Source organism: Parambassis ranga, chromosome 2 (assembly GCF_900634625.1).
Source record: "Parambassis ranga chromosome 2, fParRan2.1, whole genome shotgun sequence".
NCBI classification, from domain to species: domain Eukaryota; kingdom Metazoa; phylum Chordata; class Actinopteri; family Ambassidae; genus Parambassis; species Parambassis ranga.
Window position 1 is genome coordinate 41,508,094 of NC_041023.1, and position 19,845 is coordinate 41,527,938.

At 42.5% G+C, this 19,845-nt stretch overlaps 1 protein-coding gene across 2 annotated transcripts in view; it reads left to right on the forward strand.

Annotated features, from left to right (window-relative positions):
• The window catches only part of LOC114432328 (neural cell adhesion molecule 2-like), a 182,688-nt gene that overhangs the window by 147,398 nt on the left and 15,445 nt on the right, over window positions 1-19,845 (forward strand). For both annotated transcript variants that reach the window (XM_028400269.1, XM_028400270.1), the window contains 9 exons: window positions 3,054-3,223; window positions 8,568-8,713; window positions 13,698-13,848; window positions 14,695-14,882; window positions 15,063-15,159; window positions 16,228-16,401; window positions 17,852-17,971; window positions 18,454-18,575; window positions 19,569-19,743. In XM_028400269.1, coding sequence (XP_028256070.1) covers window positions 3,054-3,223; window positions 8,568-8,713; window positions 13,698-13,848; window positions 14,695-14,882; window positions 15,063-15,159; window positions 16,228-16,401; window positions 17,852-17,971; window positions 18,454-18,575; window positions 19,569-19,743 — 1,343 coding nt within the window. The remainder of the gene's footprint in view (window positions 1-3,053; window positions 3,224-8,567; window positions 8,714-13,697; window positions 13,849-14,694; window positions 14,883-15,062; window positions 15,160-16,227; window positions 16,402-17,851; window positions 17,972-18,453; window positions 18,576-19,568; window positions 19,744-19,845) is intronic.

Consider the following 19,845-nt stretch of genomic DNA (forward strand, 5'->3'; position numbering starts at 1 on the left):
TATAAATGTGTTTTCAGTTCAATTATAAGGTCCATTATAGTTGCAGCTTCTTTAGGTTGTTTTGAGGTAGTTAAGCAGGGACGCATCGGCAGCCTCAGGCAGGTTTCTGTGCGTTGTTTTTCATGGACTGAATGGAAATCAATGGCAGCCTGGAAGAACACAGCGTCTTTATAATACCAATAGACGACGGCTGTTTTTCTTTAAGGAGGACAGAGGCCTTTTGTTGTCCGCATGGCGATATAGAGAAGTGAGATCTGATTCTCTGATCTGAGTGATTACCCAGCATGCCTAATGAATCTCAGAGCCACTGATTCATTGTTGGATTTCATGTTGAGACATTCCATGTGACAGCTTCTTAGATATCTGATTCAGTGCGTCTTTTTTGTGTCATAATAAGGAGTGAAGGTGGTAATTTTACAAAAACGGTAGTTGAAACAAGGAGAAATACATCTACACTCAGCTTGCTTGTATTATTCAGATCCAGCCAGATTGAGAGAGAAAGAGGCTTTGGTGCTAAACGCGTTTGCTCTGTGATCAGTTGATGTTTTGAGATTGTTAAAAAGGGAAAGTATTTCCATCAGGAGAGACTACGATGATTAGATTAGAAAAATATTCATTGAAGTACAATGATTGAATAAAATGTGCTTTGGCGTTCTAGACCCCAATGCGATGACCAGCATCCAAAAGGGGGAAAAGGACGCTTAAACAGGAATCCCTCCGGGTCTAGACCTGGTGGTGGTGAAGGAGCTGGAGAGCAGGGGATAAGTGGCCTTGTGCTGTTGAGGAACTGGTGGAGCTTGGGGTGGAGGAGGGTTGCCGAAATAGATCTCAAAGACAGCTGGAGAGGAGACGGACAACTTTTAAATTATTTTGCTGAGCTGTGATTGGGCAGGAGAGGGACGGCTTGGCAGCTGATTGGAGGGGGAGTTGCTCTATATTAACCACCTGATTAAAGTAAGGGGGAGAGATAGAGAAAAAGGAGCGAGGGAGCAGGAGAGATAAAGTGGGAGGAGGATAAAAAGGGAGAGGCGGTTGGGAGACGTGATGAAAATGTGAGGATAGTCTACCTGATTGAACTTGCGCTAAGAGCTTTATTTGTCAAAAAGAGTCTCATCAAGCATTTTCTGTTGTCACTGACAATTTCACCAGCTTAAAACTACTCTTCTTCTAGCATTTGTCTCGTCACTGCATATATCTGAATTCAATAAAAGGTCATTTAAGGAGCAGGAAGCTAGCTGGCTCACAACAGTCAGCTGTTTCAAAGTTTCAACCAATGAAAATACTGAATGATTGATTAGGTTGCAATCAGGAATCTCAATGTCACATCACATCACACCAGTGCTTCCTGTCATGCTGGATGCATGTCTCTTTCAGTGTCAGCCATTTCCCATGTCAGTCCTGCACTAAACAGCAGGATTCAAATGCGTCACAATGCAGGCTTATATAGGCAAAAACAACACATCATGTCGTTTCACCTCCTCCTCTGTGCATCATGGGTAATGGACTACCTGTCAGCAGTCAGTCAGCGTAATGACATTCAGCACCGCAGCACGTCCTGCACTGTCCGCTCCATGGATGAGGCCTCTCTTCATTTCCTCTTTGGCTCTGCGGTTATTATTACTTGGCTTTGGTGTTTCCTCCATCGACTTTCAATTATCCTGCCTCTCGCCCTTCCTACAGTACAGTCAGGCCTCTCATGCAGTGTTACTGTGTGTGTGTTGTGTTGTGTCTCCTCATTGGAAATCCCTCAAATAATAACTGTTTTTTTATTCCAGTAGACAGTAAATGAAACTCCAGAGATTACACCGACAAAAGCCTCTAAATATATTGGAGGTTATTCTAAGCTCAGTGCTGTCACCGCTTTCCAATTCAATTTAAACAATAGCTTATAAGGTTAAAAAACAAGGTGCCAGTGTGAGCAGAAAGTAAAATGTGCTGTCAGACCTGCTCTGTTTCACTATATGAGCAGACTAATGATACACTGAGAAATGAAAATGTTGCCATAAATCATAGCGCTCTGTTTCAAAGCTATCCCTCAAATACCAACCAATCAATTCACTAAACACTAAATTAAAACACTAATATTAAAATAAAAGAAAAGACTTCAAAGATAATCTCAAAAGTGTTACAGATAATTCCATGTCGACAGTATATGCTTAAATATTAAAAATAACAAAAAGAGAGGCAATAAATACCTGTGATAAACCCTAAAATATCTAATAGCTGGAGCAGAAAATAAGAAGTATAAATACATTTGCAGCAGTTAAATTAAAACTCTGCTGTGCAGCTTTAAATGTAAACAAATGTGGCTGCATCTAAAGATGAGACATTTGCATTGTTATTCAACAACTGAGCTTTTTTTCCATCTGCATTCAGATTGCATGAAACACACCATGAGTTTATCTGCATCTGTGTGTTTGGGAATATTTCCCCCTTTGAAAAACTAAAGCAATCCCTTGAACCTCACAGATTACACGGCCGGTTAGGCAGCTGCAAATAAACAGGCCGGGGGAGGCAGCTAACCTGCTCCTCACCATCAGGCTTAAATATAGACATGGATCAATTCAGCAGTTACTATTTTCTCCTTAATTTCTCCTCAGGGACCTATAAGAAGAAGACATTAAGTCGGCAGTGTATTCCACCCCACGCTGGAGTCAATCAGTGAACAAAACGCTCTGACAAATACTGTGTATATGAAGATATCTTCTGTGTGGCAGAGTCTCAGAAGTCGTAGCGTGTAAAGAATTTTGATGACATACAACAAATAATTCACTGAGCCCCTCAATTTTTACTGTGATATGTCTATCTGAAGCAGTTCTTTTATCAGGCTTAAAGGTATTGCTATAAAAAGTGCTGTCATGTTTTCACCTGTTTATGTGATAGAAATAGCTTCAAAGACAAGCTGTCTGCACTTAGCCTCTTTTTTATGGGATCACTTGGCAGCCAAAGTGCTGAGATTATACATCTGTGACATCAAACAGGCTGAATTTTACAGAGGTCACTGTCAGGTGTTTTCACTCCTTCAGCTGCTTTTGTTTTGTTTTGTTTTGCAGGAAAGGGCAACAGGTGGAGCAGTCGGAGCAGTACCTATTCAACAGGCTGGAGGGTGGGCGGAGCACGCTGACCATCCGCAACATCCGGCAGGGAGATGGGGGAATGTACTCCTGCAGAGCCACCAACAAGGCGGGGTCGCAGGAGAGAGAGCTCTTCCTCAAAGTGTTCGGTAAGGATGATGCATTCCTTAAGATGGCCAGCAGAGGGCGACTCAAAGAAGACCATTAGTGTTGAATTTGTAGCCAAAAAATGTAATTTACACATAAATTAGATTACATGTTAACATGCTAACTTAGCTTGCTATTGTAGCCCTGCTAAATTAAGGCTCCCTTTAACAAATAGTAAAAAAATATGTTCATGTTCATAAGTTCATTATATCATAATATATGTCTGGTGGTTCAAATAATTACATAGAATTCATGTGAGTTCATATTTCAAGAGAAAAGGGGTTAAAAATGACAGTTTATAGCATCTGATGTACTCATTTGTCACATATCCTCATACCACCTTTCAGTCAGATGTCAGTTGTCATAGTTACGGAATCATCCAATCAAACAGGTTAAGGGGGTGGGACACAGAGAACAGAGATGATATAGCACTTGCTATCATTAGCCGTTGTTTCCTGTGTTAAATGCGGAGTTTAACAGTGAAGCACATGCATACTAAGAATTTTTAAAGGTAAATAGTGCTCATGTGTGTTTATGGTTAATACGGACGGACTGTTTTATCATTTGTTGCGCTTAAGAATACTAACGGCTATGAGCGATTAGCTGATGCTAAGAGTGATTTTTAGACACCTTTGAATGTAGTAGCCTAATGTTACTCGCTAGCATTAATAACTTTTTAGAGAACCCAGAGCCCCACCCAGATGGTGATACAGGAGGTGTCATCATGCCAGATTTCAAAATAAAGGAACATCCAGTAAATTACATGACATGTTGTCAATTTAGCTCGCTAACTTGCTATGCTAACAGATTATTAGGCCAAATTGCCTTAAAATAATACTCCAAACACTAATACCATGCCATGTTAATAGATTATAAAATATAAAACAAGATGGCGTCATCCAAAATGCCAGTTTCAGACCTTCAAAATAATAGTTCATGACTGCACCATGCATAAATGAGAGTCCATGACAGCGCTGTATGCGATCCATAAAGATTTATTTGGAAGATTTTTTTCATGTTTTTTTCTGCATGAAATGTGAAATGTTTTGTCTGAAAAAGAGAAGAACTCTTCCATTTATTGCTTCACATTTCAATTACTGCACTCCTCATAAAAAAATGCAATTTATGTCTTCATAAACCTGCTGGCTATTTTTCAGCTGTGATAGTGCTTTATTCGTCTCATGAAAATGTATGGAGATTTGTGCTCTAGTCATCAACATCCTTTCAAGATGTGAACAGCGCTTGTTCTTCAAAATGCACATTTAAATGAAGTTAAAAGGGGGTGGGAGGAGCTCTGCTTCTGACCTGGGAAAACACGGTTGTAAGTTAGTTTTATTACCCTCGACAGCACAGGCGGGGGGGAAAACGGGATGTTTAAGTTATGTGCAGGTGTGTATGTGTAACCCACTATGAGAACATTGTAACCCAAAGCAGGTAAGTGGCAGTTAATTGCTTGAAGGCTGTTCATTCCTGCTTCACATTTCCACCCGAGTGTGCCTTGGAGCTGCCACAGCAGCCCTTGAGCTGTAACAGCCACAAGTCTGTCAGTCTCCAGGGATTATGTCAACTTGTCTTGCTGTTCATGCTCGGGGTCACGCACAGCTGTTGGGGGAAAAAATGCCATTTACACTGTAAAGAGATTGCTCCTTCTCGGTTAGACATGCTAGCAGCGTGGCTCAAGGGAAGTATGTTCGGACACTCTGCCACTTATGTGGTCCAGACTGAAATATCTCAGAGACTTACCATGAAACTTTCTGCAAAAATGATACTTTTGCTTTTAATATTTAATGAAATCTCGCCATGCATGTCATTGCTGTGAAGTTGTGTCGTATAAGCTTATGCTTAACGAATTAAACACCTCATTTCAAAACCAACTTTAGTATAGCTGTAGCATTTAGCATGCATCCTTATATTACGAGATATCTGTCTATCCTTACAACAAACGAAGTCTGTCTTGATTTACAATATTATCCTTTAATTAGACCTTTAAAGGTAGGGTAGGAGATTTCATTCTGATGCACTTTTTGTTAAATTAGTGTAACTTCTCTTAACAATCCGATAGCAACCAATTAGGCAGTTTCGCATTAAAACGAAGAATATTAATCATCTGTGGAAGCTATAAAATGCTAAAAACATCAGCCAATCCTCCGGGTGGACCCTGCGCGTAGTATGGGCTGGTTGTCACTCTCTTCCTGCTCTGCGCGCACCAGAGAGGTACGTGCATGATGGCCAAAGTCACAGACCGCAGCTCGTCTTCAGGTAATGCGCGTCCATGTGATTGGGAGGCGTGGTTTCAGGGTGAGCTCCGAGAGAAAGAGGCGTGTGTTTACTTTCGAAATCTGGCCGACTCTCACTGAGTTTTCAAAATCTCCTACCCTACCTTTAAGAAGGTGTTACAAAGGGAATTAGAAATTGGTTGATTTGACATTAACCCAAAAAGGGGCGGGGCTTGTGTTAGCATAGCAAATTGTAGCTGAACAGAGATGCTAGCTGTAGCTAAACTACAAAAAGTGGAAAATGTCAGCAGCGGCTTTCTGATCCCACACAGAGACAGACTGATCAGACACAGCTGCCATGTTGTTGTTGTTTTGTTTTTAGAAGTGTCTTTAGTAGTGTGTGAAAGCCAGCATCGTTGTTAATGGCTTTTTCAGATGTCGTGGTGTTTTCTTTCCTGTTGACTGGATATTTTGTTTGAGTTATTCCATAAAAGAAAAAGGCTTTACAGAGAATCTATACTGACATTTGTGTATTATGAGGTGGAATAGAAAACAGAAAATTCTGTTTAGCTGCGTGCAATCAGGTGAAACATGTGTCTGTAAACAGTCTTTATTCACGAGCCTGAAATGAGTCAAACTGTATTTGTGCCGCTTTGTTCTCTTTCTGACACGTTAATGGTTTTCGAGCACAGTGAGGTTAAGACTGAGCCTGTTTTTTTATGAGCGAGTTGTCAGGTCTGACAGTGCCAGGTAGCAAAATGGAACATTTGCAAGTGTAATTACTATAATACCTATAATTAATATAATAAAGTATAATTGTAGGTATTAACATGCTAAATTAAAATAACATTGTTTTTAATTACACTGAGTAAAAGAGAAACTTTCATTTTGCACATCAAAAAAATGGAAAATACAGAAAGTCGGCTCAGTAAAAACCTGGAAGGTCAAATTAATTCAGGATTTTTATCTGTTAGCGCACAAATGCTTCTCACTTCGTTCTCATTTGGAGCTGAAATGTTTTAGATAATGTGTTATTAATAATGTTCCCTGCAGAGTGGTTTTTGCACCATGCTTGATAAATGAGACATTTCCCATTTAATATTTGCATGATGAAGGGCATCTGGGGCAAAACAGGCACAGATAAGGTGATGAAGAACTGGTTCAGACTGGTCTCAGTGTGATTAGCACTTTTATCTGTGTGTGTGTTTAGGAGTAGTCCTGACTGTGTCCATATGTAGTGGTGCTTTGGGCTAATGTAGAAGGAGGTGCAGCTCCATTACAGAAAGTTTGAAGGCAGAAACTTCTGTGATGTTTTTCTCTTGTAACTAAAACTTCCAAGCCAGAAGTGTCAGTAGCATCAGCTTTCCATGCAGCCATCCGCTACCTTTGTCTCAAGGGCTTATCATCCGAGGTGGTCCACTAGGACATGGTGGCAGAGGTGGGCTGTTGAATTCAAATGTGGCAGAGAAAACCTAGAAGATCCTAAAATAACTTCCAACCAGAGACTAAAGAACCATCCGAGCAGTGCCTAGAATTCCAGATCAGTGTCAAGCAGCCAGCTTCAGAGTTTCAACTTTAAAGATAAGAGAGCACAGTATACGACCCCAGTCCTGGAAGGTCAGTCACTGTCATCACTCCGGAGGCCATCGATGAAATCCACAACACAACAAACTCCCAATGAACAAGGTGTCTGTTCACTTGTGCTGAAGGTCCTTGGACGTGATGGAAGTTGGATGCAAGGATGAGCTGCCACTTTTAAGGAGATCCTGGGAGAAGAAAGGATGAAAGCTCTATCCACCACTTCCAAGCAGAGACCAAAGTAACGCACCAAGTCCATCAGTGAGCTCCGGCCTTCTTTCTCTAAGATCCAAAGGGAAGAGAGCCACCTAGGAACCAAAACCTATCTCCCTGTCACCTGATTTCTGATCCTCACACTGCAAATGCGAAGAAGAAGGACCTCATGTTTTGATCCTAATGATGACATCATCACTGCTATGGCTCACTTTCTAGGGTCACAAACCTATCAGTCATCCCTCTTTGTTTCACGTCTCTAAGGATTTAATATTCCAAAGTGCTTGTCTGTGCAAGAATCATCTTTAAAAGTCATGTAATCTTATTATGAGGCTTTGTCGGAGGGCTGAGATAATTTTTCTCGTCCCCTGCTCGGCTTCCTTTTGTCTCCACACAAAACGAATCAGGCAGATTGTTGCTGCTATTATCGAGGAAAAGGACACTTGACTGTGAATGAGTTTGGATGGAAGCTGATTTGTTTTCGAAACATGTGAAATTATCCACACTTTCTGGGAAAATCTGCTCCACTTGTTGTAGGAAAACAAGATTTGAGGAGCCCAAACAAATCACGTGAATGTTGGCATATCTATAAAAGCTTTGTTACAGGACATTGATCTGTTTACTCGAGGTCCTTGCAGGTAAACATTATATGTGTGTGTCTCCGTTTGAGCTCATGTTTGGACAAATGCCTGAAGGCAGCTCCTCCACCTTGAGGCTGAAGCCATGTGAAATAGCGCCAGAGCTTCCTCTTGGGGGTGGTGTTAAAAGCCTTCAGTACAGTAGTCACTATTTTCTATTCACTTTACTTTTCCTGTTTGATTTCATGCCATGCTACTTTGCAAGCACCCTGTTAAGGTCTTAAGTGCTGTGTGTGTGTGTGTGTGGGAGAAAAATAAGTAATCCATGATTCATGCGACTTGCTCTGTGCCCTCGACATGCATCAGGTTTCAGGGCTTGCTTATAGCATCTTATCGGTTGGAGGCGAGCAGCCCCCAACGGCATGCTTTTTGAGCACTTATCGCAGCGCCGAAAGCAAATCACACGGTGCTGGGGAGGCATCCTTCCAGACAAAAATCTATATTTATTTAGAACAAACAGACAGGTGAAACAGTGGCTTTCAAACTTTAGCAAAGTCAGGTTTGTGTTTCCACAAAGGCCATTTAGAGAAAGCACACAAAGGCCGCAGAGTGTGTCTGCACTCTGCTGTCAGCAGCAAAGTCATGCATCAGCTCTAAACCCCACGGTATGGCCTTCATCTCTGACAGTTTCTCTCCTGCCTCACACCCTTTTTTTCCATTTTTCTCTCTCTTTTATTCTCTTCGTCCTCGGCGACCTGCAGTCCAGCCCCACATCACCCTGCTGAAAAACGTGACGGCGGTAGAAGGCAGCGCCGCCATGATCTCCTGTGTGGCTGAGGGCGAGCCGCTGCCTGACATCTCCTGGAGGAGAGCCAGCGACGGCCAGATGTTTGTGGACGGAGACAAGGTAGAAGCTGCCAGAAAGTCCATCTGGCTGTGTGTGTGTGTCATCGTACAGCATGGGCTGCACTAAAAGCTGGCATGGTGCCTTTAAGTGAAGGTTTTTGACTTTAAACACATACTTGTGGATGCATAAATTATTGGGATATATGTTATGTTGGTTTTTTTTTGATCTGAGTTGTTTGAATGTCTGGGAATTTAAAAGCACAGTCTAGCTAAGGACGAGACTTGTTACCATGGTAACCATAAAACTGACGGAAAGCTTGTCTTGTCCTTGTCGAATCCACTGGTATAATTCAGAATTCATTGATCCATCAGTGCTGGCAGGTCCTTCTGGGTCAGATGCAGCAAAACAGGCCCAAACCATGATACTACCACCACCATGTTTAACAGATGGGATAGGTTCGTATACTGGGATAAAGTGCCATTCTTCCTCCCAGCGTCAGGCTTCTCATGTATGCCAAATAATTCTATTCTGGTCTCATCTGTCCACTAAATATTTTCCCAGCAACCCCTCTGGTTTGTCCACATGATCTGTGTCAAACTGCAGACAGGCAGCAGCAGCCAGTTTAATGACTTATCTGAAACTTAGCTGGAGTTTTGGGTCATATTTATGCAGAAATATACAGAACTTCTAAAGGTTAACAAACGTTAAAGCAGCACTGTTTCATAGACTATTATCATTGTACAATACCCATCAGCCTCAGGCACTGTTGCTATGGAGAGAAACCAAACTAGCTGCAATAAAGGAATGGCATTTACAAACCTATATTCTGTATGTGGCAGCGCTGAAATATGTCTTTGAACGCTGTTTATTAATGTCTGAGTGAAGAATCGCGCCAAAATGTCAGCACCACATACAGTCCTGAGTTTTTTCCCTTTTAAATAAAAAAAATAAATAAAAGCTCAAAATGAACTCAGAAAAAGTGTTGATAAAAGGTTTTTCAGCAGCACAAAAATGCCTCTAAGAAGAGATCTTTGTGCTACTAAAAGCAATACTGTGCGTTAACAGGTTGTGTGCGTCCTTGTAAAAATGAAAGTGTTGTGGATTTAGAGACAATTACTGCTAGGAGTGCTGTTCAGGGCCTGGACCTAATAATAAATTTATGATGCCTTAAATGGACACAAGTGTTGTTGTTGAATAGAATGATCACTGTCAAAACTTCTTCTGCTTCCCCTTTGCAGGAGCAGTTAAAAAAACAAAAAGCGGCCGCTCTTTGGAAAAAAAAAAGGTCACCGCTGAGATAAATGAATATGTGCATTGGCTCGAATCACTCGGCTTGATAAATCACAGCCGAAAATGAGAGTAAGTGCTCCTCTTCCCACAGCAAATGCAATTATGGAAATGCGTCAGGCCAAACCAACACACCTAAACATACGCAAAGACAAACAGGACCTGTGCAGCGTGCAGCATGATGAATGGCTGCAGTCATTTAGCTTTAAGGCAGGATGTTCTTCTCTCAATTTGCGCTCCAATCTGCATATCCAGCCTGTACACTGGCCTCTGTGCTGAGCTTCAGAAAGCTTAGTTTACTCTACATAATTCCTGTTCTTTGTCGGCTAGCACTGTGACCCTATTGAGAGAACAGAATGGGACATGGGTCATGAAGCCCTGGAGTCGTGGTTTGCTTCACTCCTCCAGTATTGTTTCCATTCATGCAAAACCCCCAAGGCCAAATGGCTGCTGACGTTAAAAAAAAGTCTGTTCTTCTGCGTACAGTGATGTTCTGTGGGGTTTAAGTACCTTTGCAGCCTGCAGAGCTTGAAAGTGTGTTTGTGTTGATTGTAGCTGTGACCATGTCTCACGCATTATGTGCTCAGGCTCAGGCTTTCTGTGTTACATCCTGTGCTAGTGAAGCTAATGCTAGTGATTTCATATTTTACATTTTAAGTGTCAATTTATGTTATGATGCCTTCAGAGCACACAGCAAACATTTGAAATTTAATGATGAAAAAACTTCTTGCTGCATCTGGACTTGTAGAGTTTTCTTGAAGACGTTTTACAAGCAGCTTCATCAGTTGTGTTTATATGTGGTGCAGGACCTCAGTGGGTGGATCTGTCAAGGACTTCTTTAATTTATGGATTTGTGTGACCTGGATGTTGCTTATCGACTTCTTTGTATGTTGATTTTGGGTGTTGAGACTTCCTAGACTTTTGACTCTGCTTTGATGAAAGAGGTGCTGCAGGTGACCCGCAGGTGTCTGCAGGTGGTTCAGGTCTAAAAATATGTAAAAAAAAACACCTCTATTCTGGTAGATTGGTAGCTGGTGGGTGAAATAACACCTACATTACACAGTGACACCAGTGCACGCCAGCACAACAACACTTTTTATTTTTCCAGATAAAGAAGTAAAATATCAAGTGACTGCACACTGTTCTATATAAACTGTAAAGTGAAAGTAAAGAGTTCACAGCAACTCTTCTCTGTTAGATCCTGACTGATCTCCTGTGCCTCAGCTCTCTCTTTCTCTCTGTAGTACTGATGCTGGTGACAAGGGCGTGTTGCTGCTTTAGACACCAGTTTTTTTAAGACCATGAACGCAGCACGGCATGGCATCTCTCTGGCAGTATTATAATAATAGGTTATATTGGCAACATGGGAAATTTGATGAATTTTATGCTTTTTATCTGCAGACTAACACCATAATGTTCTGCAAAAACATCCTCTGATGGTGAATGTTTGGCCGAGGACCTCCGACGTGGAGCTTTATTATTATTAAATGTCATTTTGTTGTTGTTACAGCCGACGGTTAGAATGGTGTGTTTCTGGCCTCGCTGACATTTATAACTGACATTTTGAATATTTGAAATTTTTCAAACAATTGAAGTGAAATAACAGGAAGCAGAATCCCATTTGTGAGATTGAGGTTTGGCTTCATGCTTGGTGGAGGCATTGGTTTTTTTTGAGGTCTTACACATCAGAGGAGATTTCCTATTTTTCTGCCCTCCTTTTGCTTACCTGCTCCTTCTTTCATCTCACTCTATTCCCTCAACTTCTCTCCCTTTTATGTCCGTCCACGTGCACGCGTGGTGTTCACGTCCGCTGGCGTGCACTGTTGTGTTCACGTCAGGTCTGAGCTGCATATCAAGCAGGCAGGGGGCCTGGTTTGTCTCCAGACACAGACACTGTCAGTTGGCAGAGGGAGGAGGGGGATGGGTTAGAGAGTAATTTCCTGACTCAGAAACTCTCTCTCTCTCTCTCTCTCTGTCCTGGAAGATTTCCTCCCTCCCTCCCTCCCCATCCTCAGCATCCCTATTCAACTCACACGGTCCCAATCCCATTGACCTCGCCTGGAAAGGCAAACAAGAACAGTCTGCAGCAGCAGCACAAAGGGACCAGAACCGAGCCTTCAAAAGCCGCTTCACCTCATTGGCTGATGGCACTGCGGCGGTGATAATAGCGAAGATAAGCCATTCTAAACAGGATAATGGTGAAGGAGTCAACATAAAGAGTCAGGAGAGGGTCTTCACAGCCAAGGGTTATGAGACACATAATGAGGAGCTGGAGGCGTGTGCAGAGGTGCATCCATAATTAAATAAATGTACCGTCAACGACTTGGCTACCATGGCAACAAGTGATGGATTACCTTTTGTTTTTGTCCTGTGCTAAGCTAAGCTAAATGGTTACTAACTCTAATGTGCAGACACATTTGTTTTTTTTACAGCATAAAGTCATTTTGCAAAGAGAGTCATGACTTTAACTTTTGACACGTGTGGTATTTTCACTTGTGTGCTGGCAGGTCTTAGAATGTGTCCACTATTCCAAGTGTAGATGCAAAAATCTCAACTTTGTCGAGTTTAAATTCCTTTACATGAGATGTTGGCGGCTTGAGTGTCTTTTAAAGTAATTTATTGAGAGTATGAAAATGAATAGTGTTACTTCTCTGGTGGATGAATCCAACGAGGTCATGGTGTGTTCTTCAGCCTGTGACCTTCAGATCTTCCGCTCCAGTCTTTCAGGTCTTTGTGCAGCATCAGGTCCTCTGGAAAGCATTTTCCTGACGGGTCACACAGGTTATTCGATGGGAGCAGTCTGAAGGCTGTGGCTGCATCATGTCTTGATGCTCCTGGGGTGTTTTTTCTCATTACAAGGGAATGTCGATTACAAGAGTGATAGCCTCGTCTGATGTAATTGACCCGTTGCTTCAAATTGATACCATCTGTCTTCATACAGATGTAATGACCTTGTAATAAATCGACAGTTTATTGCATTAACCCTGACGCTGCTTGGCAAATGATGGCTGCCTGTGTGTGTGTGTGTGGGGGGGGATCAAGGGATGTCATTCAGTCCAAGAAAAGTTAAAACAGGCTACTTCAGTGTAAATATCTTGGTGACAGAAGCCTCGTCTTTGATTCCTGCAGCTTTACATAATCGTGGATAAACTGCAGAGGGCGTTATATCCTGACTATGATCTTTTTTTTTTAGCACCTCAGGGCTCAGACGTAATCTGATTGGATTTGGCTATAAGATCAGATCAAAAGAGAGTAAGTGATTGTGAAATCGGATTAGATCATGTAATCTAGACTTGGCTTTGGAGAGGATCAAGCCTCCAGTTAGTGTCAATAAAAACAGTTTAGTGGGATTGGTGTGCATTTTTTCCAACAGTTATTTTAGGAACATTGTGCTTTTTGACCAGGTTTATTTTATTTTATTTTATTTTATTTTAAATTTGTTGTAGTTTATCTTGTCGTTTCCTCTCTTTTCTTTAATTTCCTATTTATTTAAAATTATTAAATTATATTTATATTATAAATAAAACTAATACATTAAAAAACATACATTTAAATTAATTGTATGATTTATTTTCTAATTCCAGATGATTCTTCCACTTTGCTGCTCTAAAATAATGGGTTGTTTAATCTCACTTAACCACTTAGTGCCATAAATTCTAGGTGTGTAAATAAGCATTCTGTTTTCTGTCACATCAGCTATAAACATTAGCAGTAAAAATACTGTCATGCCTGATAACGTGTGTGTGTGTGTCCTCAGAGCCAGGACGGGCGGTTTGAGGTCCGAGGCCGTCACGGCAAGTCTGTGCTGACCATCAGTGGTGTGAGGCTCTCCGACTTGGGCCGGTTTGACTGTGAGGCGCTGAGCAGGATCGGAGGCCATCAGAAGAGCATGTTCCTGGATATAGAGTGTAAGTATACACCACCTGATCACACACACTTAAGCTGAGGTCAAATCAGGCAAAATGTAATACAGTTAAAGTTCTGTGCTTACCTCTAATAATTATTTTTTAATATTTTGGCTCTTTTTCTTTCTGTTATTAAAAACAACTCACCCCTAGCACGCACACACGGCCTCCAGAAGGGTTAATTAGTGCAAGCAGATCATGCGTTGCCTTCCATTTTCTCTCTCTGACAGCCCCCTTACTTCCCAATGAGCGCGCCCGTTCCTCAGCGCCGGTTGTTTGGGGTTATCCGGGGTGCTCTCTCCCCAGCTTAATGAGCTCTGAAGCAGAGATCTCCATTTTGGCCTCGGAATGATTAGGTTCATTATGAGAGCGGCTTAGAACTACACCCATGAAAAGTTGAATACTTTATCTCTGTTGTCGTGGAAACCAATTTTCTCCTCTCTTGGTTCAGGTGATGTTTGGGTTCCATTTGAAAAAAAGCACCCACACCCGCGCACACTCCCCCCCATTATCCGGCTGTCATTACACTGTAAACTTGTTTTTCTGGAGCCACAGCTGACGACTTTGTTCTGAGACTCTTGCAGAGAGAGACACAGGCTGTGAGCGTGGTGAGGCTGAGCCAGCCACCGAGCTAATGAACTCATTTACTAAGTCACTGCAGGCTGGAGGGGGGATAGCACGTCCTCGGCTGTGACAGAGAGCCAGGCATCAATCTCTTTAATGAAATCCTGCAAGCGAGCATAAAACAACCATAATGCCTCTCTGACTGAGCTGGACCAACTGGACTCAGAGACAATCCGCCATTATCGCCTCATAAACAAAGCCAGTGTCTCTATTTTTTTCTGACAGATATACCCAAGTTCCTGACCAACCACACCATCTTCTACTCGTGGGAGGGGAATCCAGTGAACATAAGCTGCGATGTGATGTCCAACCCGCCCGCCACCATGCTGTGGAGGAGAGAGCGCTTCACCATCTCCGCTGAGGAAACAGCCAACACGCGGGTGCACAGTGCAGAGGGCAAGTCTGTGCTGGAGGTGGGTCCACTGATGGTGCAATAATTCACTGACTGTTTGGAATTTGGACAATGGTCACTTCTGACCAGCAAAAACTGGTGATGAACTGCCGATAAATGTATTATACACGTATACTGATGTGTTAGCTAAGCTGCTAATCACAACATGAACAGAGGATATTTCTTTGTATTTCATGTCCAGGTGACCCCGATGTCTGACAGAGACTTCGGCCGCTACAACTGCACAGCCAGAAACAACATCGGAGTTCGATACCAGGAGTTCATTCTGGCCCAGGCAGGTGAGTGTGCAGAACCGCCTCCATTGTGTGGGTCTCCTTTTACCAGAGCTAATGAAATTGGCGACTTAATTTCAGCTTCCAGAATGTGTGGAGTCAGGGATCCCACACCTTTTGAATCACCGCTCTCACAGTAACTCCAACCGCTTTGTAACCCTCTACCTCTCTACTAATGGTAATAGCCTTATTTGCAATTCTCAGGAAGATAAATTCCACTACAACTCCCAACCCCTATTCAGTCCAGCCTAATCTCAAATAGTGCCTGCTGATTTACCATACCCCTCGCTATTTACTGAAGTACCCCCTAATTTACGGTAGCGTGGGCTAATACACAATAGTGCAGTCCAATTATCTTTAGTGCAGATTGAATTGCTCTGGCTGAGGGGAAGAGTAGTGAGCAAAAAGCTGACCTAATGTGAAGACTCGGAGGAAACAATGAGATTTGGAAGTTGTTCTGACACACACAGTCAAGATGTAGTAAACGTTTGCATCTTGAGTGTGTGACACGTTGTAGTGAGTCACTACTCAGGCTTGGAGCAAATGTGTTATTTTGAAGGACAAATAAAAGATGCAGCTCTTTTATTCAGAATGTGCTGCATATTAAATTACTTTCACAGCCGAGAATTATTATAGCAATAAGGTCAAACTTTAGCAGTTTTTTTGGCAATGGTGAATAAACACCATCCATGCAGCAGTAAAAGCTTCTGGTTAAAAAAAAAAAAACAGAAAGTAGAACTAATTATGCGCCTCATATTTACATGGATTACACTCTGCTCTGGATTGAGCATATTTGTTTCGTTCATGCATCATGAAAGAAGCTAAGAAGGAGCTAAAGAAGATGCTAGTATGTAGTTTTTATGTAAGACATGTGTTGTACCAAAAACTACAAATGCTGTCCCTGGCAAGCTAGCCTGCTTTTTTAAACATGTATATTTTATTGTTTGTATTACACACCCATGACACACTTAACAAACCCTGTGATTCTCTAATGTCTCACCAAATCCAAGGCCCCTAGTGGCAGAAATCACACACTGCACCTGTCCTAACACCAATGCTGTGTACGTTTTCCAGACGTCCCCTCCAATCCGTACTCGGTGCGTCTCTCTGCCGTCTCTCAGCGCCTGGCGACCGTCATGTTCATGAAGCCGGACTCTCACGGTGGCGTCCCCATCAGCTACTACATGGTGCAGTACAAGGAAATGGGCTCGCAGGACTGGAGAGACGTCAAATCACACAGTGTCCAGAGTAAGTGCATTTTTATTTGATAACACACCATTACCTCTGATGAAAATCGCTGTAATATACTGTACATCCATTGTGCACAATATAAGGACCTCATTATGTGCTCTTACGCAACTAAGAGCCCACTTTTCCGTTGAATTAGTCAAATCAATAAAAAGCTTTTACCTATTCATATTACATGTTATGTGCAGGTAAGAATCATAAAAAAATGATTTTCTTAGTGGAACAAAATCGACTACTCAGTATGTTGGCCGTGAGGGAGCAGTGAGCTTCATTCACTCCTCTGAATGGTTTACTTGGAACTGTTTTCAGCATTTTGTGTTTTCTCACAAAGGATTCTACTAAGTGATTTTGAGGTAGAATAATATAGACACCTTCTGGCCCTTTAAAAAAATGGCAGCAGGGCACTGACAACATGAGAGAATTTCTAACAACCCTTAACAAAAGTTAAATATCATATTTTGTGTCAACCATTTTCTGGATGTGTCTCGAGTAAGTAATTCCTCGAACAAATCTGTTGAAAGCAAAAAATTCTACACTTCTTTGTGGAAGTAGGAAGCCACAAGTATGACAGGTAGTTATGCTACAAAAAGTGCAGCTGCTTTATATAATCTGGAAATAATGCAGGAAAACGGACTACTTCCCTCCACCCTTCACTTACCAGAGTGCAGAAACTGTGCTTCAACATGGCAGATTAACACCCCATCTGGCTTTAGATTTCTGTCCACACATGGACTGACACCAATCAAGCACGTGCAGAGCCCTCACTGCATGATCTGCCATGCAGCCCTTCAAAGCCTTGGTCCTGAGATGTTGCTGGGTCATGACAGAACTGGCTGGAGAGAGCTGAAAGAGCCCCTCCTCCTCTTCCTCTTCCTCCTCCTCTTCTTCGTATGCTTTACGACTTCAAATTGATTTCTGTACACCAGGAGGTGAGGGATGGATGGATGGAAAATGGAAGCTGGAGGACGAATGGTCGGGTGATAAGCAGGTCCGACAAACCTGAGGGGCTTATCACTAATATCCCTCATTTCAGAGTCAATTACAGTATGGAGGTGCAGTGAGGGGAATACTAAACACACAGCATACACAAAGGAGCTGACTAAAACTTCTATTTGAAATTAGGTATTAAAACTGAGCCGGACTGATTACAAACCACTAAGTGGCATCTTATAATCACAGACGCTGCTTCAGAAAGTCCTTACACGGTATAATGAGACGTTTGGACTCGTTTCATTTCAACGCTTTCACCCAAATTGAAATGTCCGCTTATAGGCGGCTGCAAATTGCAGAATTTGTTTTCACTTCCAGGACTGAAAGAGCTACAGGAGCACCTATTGCTATTTAAGTAGTTAATTTGTGACAAAAACAACTTTTGCTTAGTGCTAAGTTATTTCAACAGATTGTTGTCTTCAGGAGACAATGTGAGTCATGATACTTACTCTCTCTGCAGCTACCGTGGTGCTGATGGGTTTGGAGCCCAACACGACGTACGAGGTTCGGGTGGCGGCTGTCAACGGAAAGGGGCAGGGAGAGTTCAGCCGCATGGAGACCTTCCAGACTTTACCCATACGTAAGTACAGAGGAAAGAAGACGTCATAAGTAGGCTGTGTTTATATCGCAGTTATAGTTACAAGCCTCCTTCTATTTGCAGATTATCAGGGCTTAGAACAGATCCTGTCTCACGATGTAAACCTGCTCCATCACAGTTATGTACCGCACAGGCTTTATTTATTCTCACAGTAAATCCAAGCAAGGCTGCCTTTAATATTCTGCAAAAATTAATGTTAGAAAGAAGACCCAATTAGAGATACAGTGAATAATAAAAAGCTCCAGTCGACATTAATTACACCCGGGCAGTGGGAGTTACCTTGTAATATGAATTTAATTCAGCTTAAAGCCCTCTCTCTCCTTGTACTGCAGCTGTATCTCATATCTCACATCGCCACCTGCTTCCCTCTCTGGGAGCATGCACATAAAACACACACACACACACACACACACAAAGAAAGCTTGTTTTGCATCTCTCTGCTGACGCCTCATGTCTCCCCGCAGGAGAGCCCAGTCCGCCAGCGGTGCACGGGCAGAGAGGGATGGGCAAGGCCTACAGGCTGGGCCTGATTAAGCAGGACGATGGAGGGATGCCCATCGTGGAGTACATAGTCAAGTACAAGACTGTGAGTAGTTTCTGAACTGCAGCCTGTTTTGGCATGCTGGCATAGCAGTCTGTCCTCACCAGGAAAACATAACATGATATTTCAGTGGGCATAGGGGCACAGACGGAAGATGGACACCGAAAATGGCGACCTTACCTACCATCTTAACTTTTTAATGCCAAACCTTATGTAGTTGGCAAATCCAGCTGCGATTAAAAACAAAAATGCTCCCTTAGCATTAGTAACTGGTGGATGTATTATCGACCAAATATGGCATTTTTGTTCATAACAGGAAGAGGAAGGGTGCTCATAATTAGCTGCTCAACTTCGATATTCCTCTTTAATAAGGTCCAAATAGTTTTGTGGCTGTTTTTCGAAAAATGAGGACATCCTGCAGTTTTTTCTTACATAACGTGATATTTTCCTTTGTGTCGGACACAGATGTCACCCAGCGTGTGACACTGAGAATACTTTTCCTCCCAGTGGATTGTGCATGACTCATAGTTTGATGTCGCTGGTGCGTTGGCGGCTGGATGAATGTGTTTTTTTTTTTACTTGTTTTAAAGGAGAGTGCACACCAGCTCTCTGAATTCACTCATCCTTCTAAGTAGTTGATTTGCGTGTGTGTGTGTGTATGTAAAAGCAGCTTAAACTCGCAAGATAAGGACAAGCAGAATAGATGGCGCTTAAACAAAAACTCTCTGCAGGACTAAGTGGATTTGAGCAGGTCTAAATCTCATATCTCCCAAGCAGGCATTTCTGGGTAAAATAATACTGCAAATGAAAACACAGTGCTGAGAGGAGGGTCAGCGAGGCTTTTGAAGGCCAAGAGCGATGCCAAAGGTAGCTTCACACACCGGTAACCATGTGTCTGGCAGCAGGAAGGGCAGCCATGTTCACTGCTTTTTGGACTTGGGGAATAAAAGGTGCCAAGGAGGCGAGAGCACAGTGCAGCTGCCATTTTTAGTCCTTTGTTTGCAAAAAGGAAGAATAAGTCTCACTCTTTTACCTCAGGACAAAGAGGACCAATGGATGACCAAGCTGGTTCCCGGAGTAAACGACTTCGCCATGCTGCAGCCGCTGCAGTGGAACACCAGATACGAAGTGGAAATCACAGCGCGGAACGTCAAGGGCCTGTCGGAGCCCACCTTCTACCAGTTCTTCATGCCACAGAAACCTGACATCACAGGTAACGCTGGTAATTACTCCTCAAAGACATCCACTTCCTTGTTGCTGCTGAATGCGTTTTTTTGAAAGAACTTGTTGTGTTAAATGGTGTTTTGCTCATGCT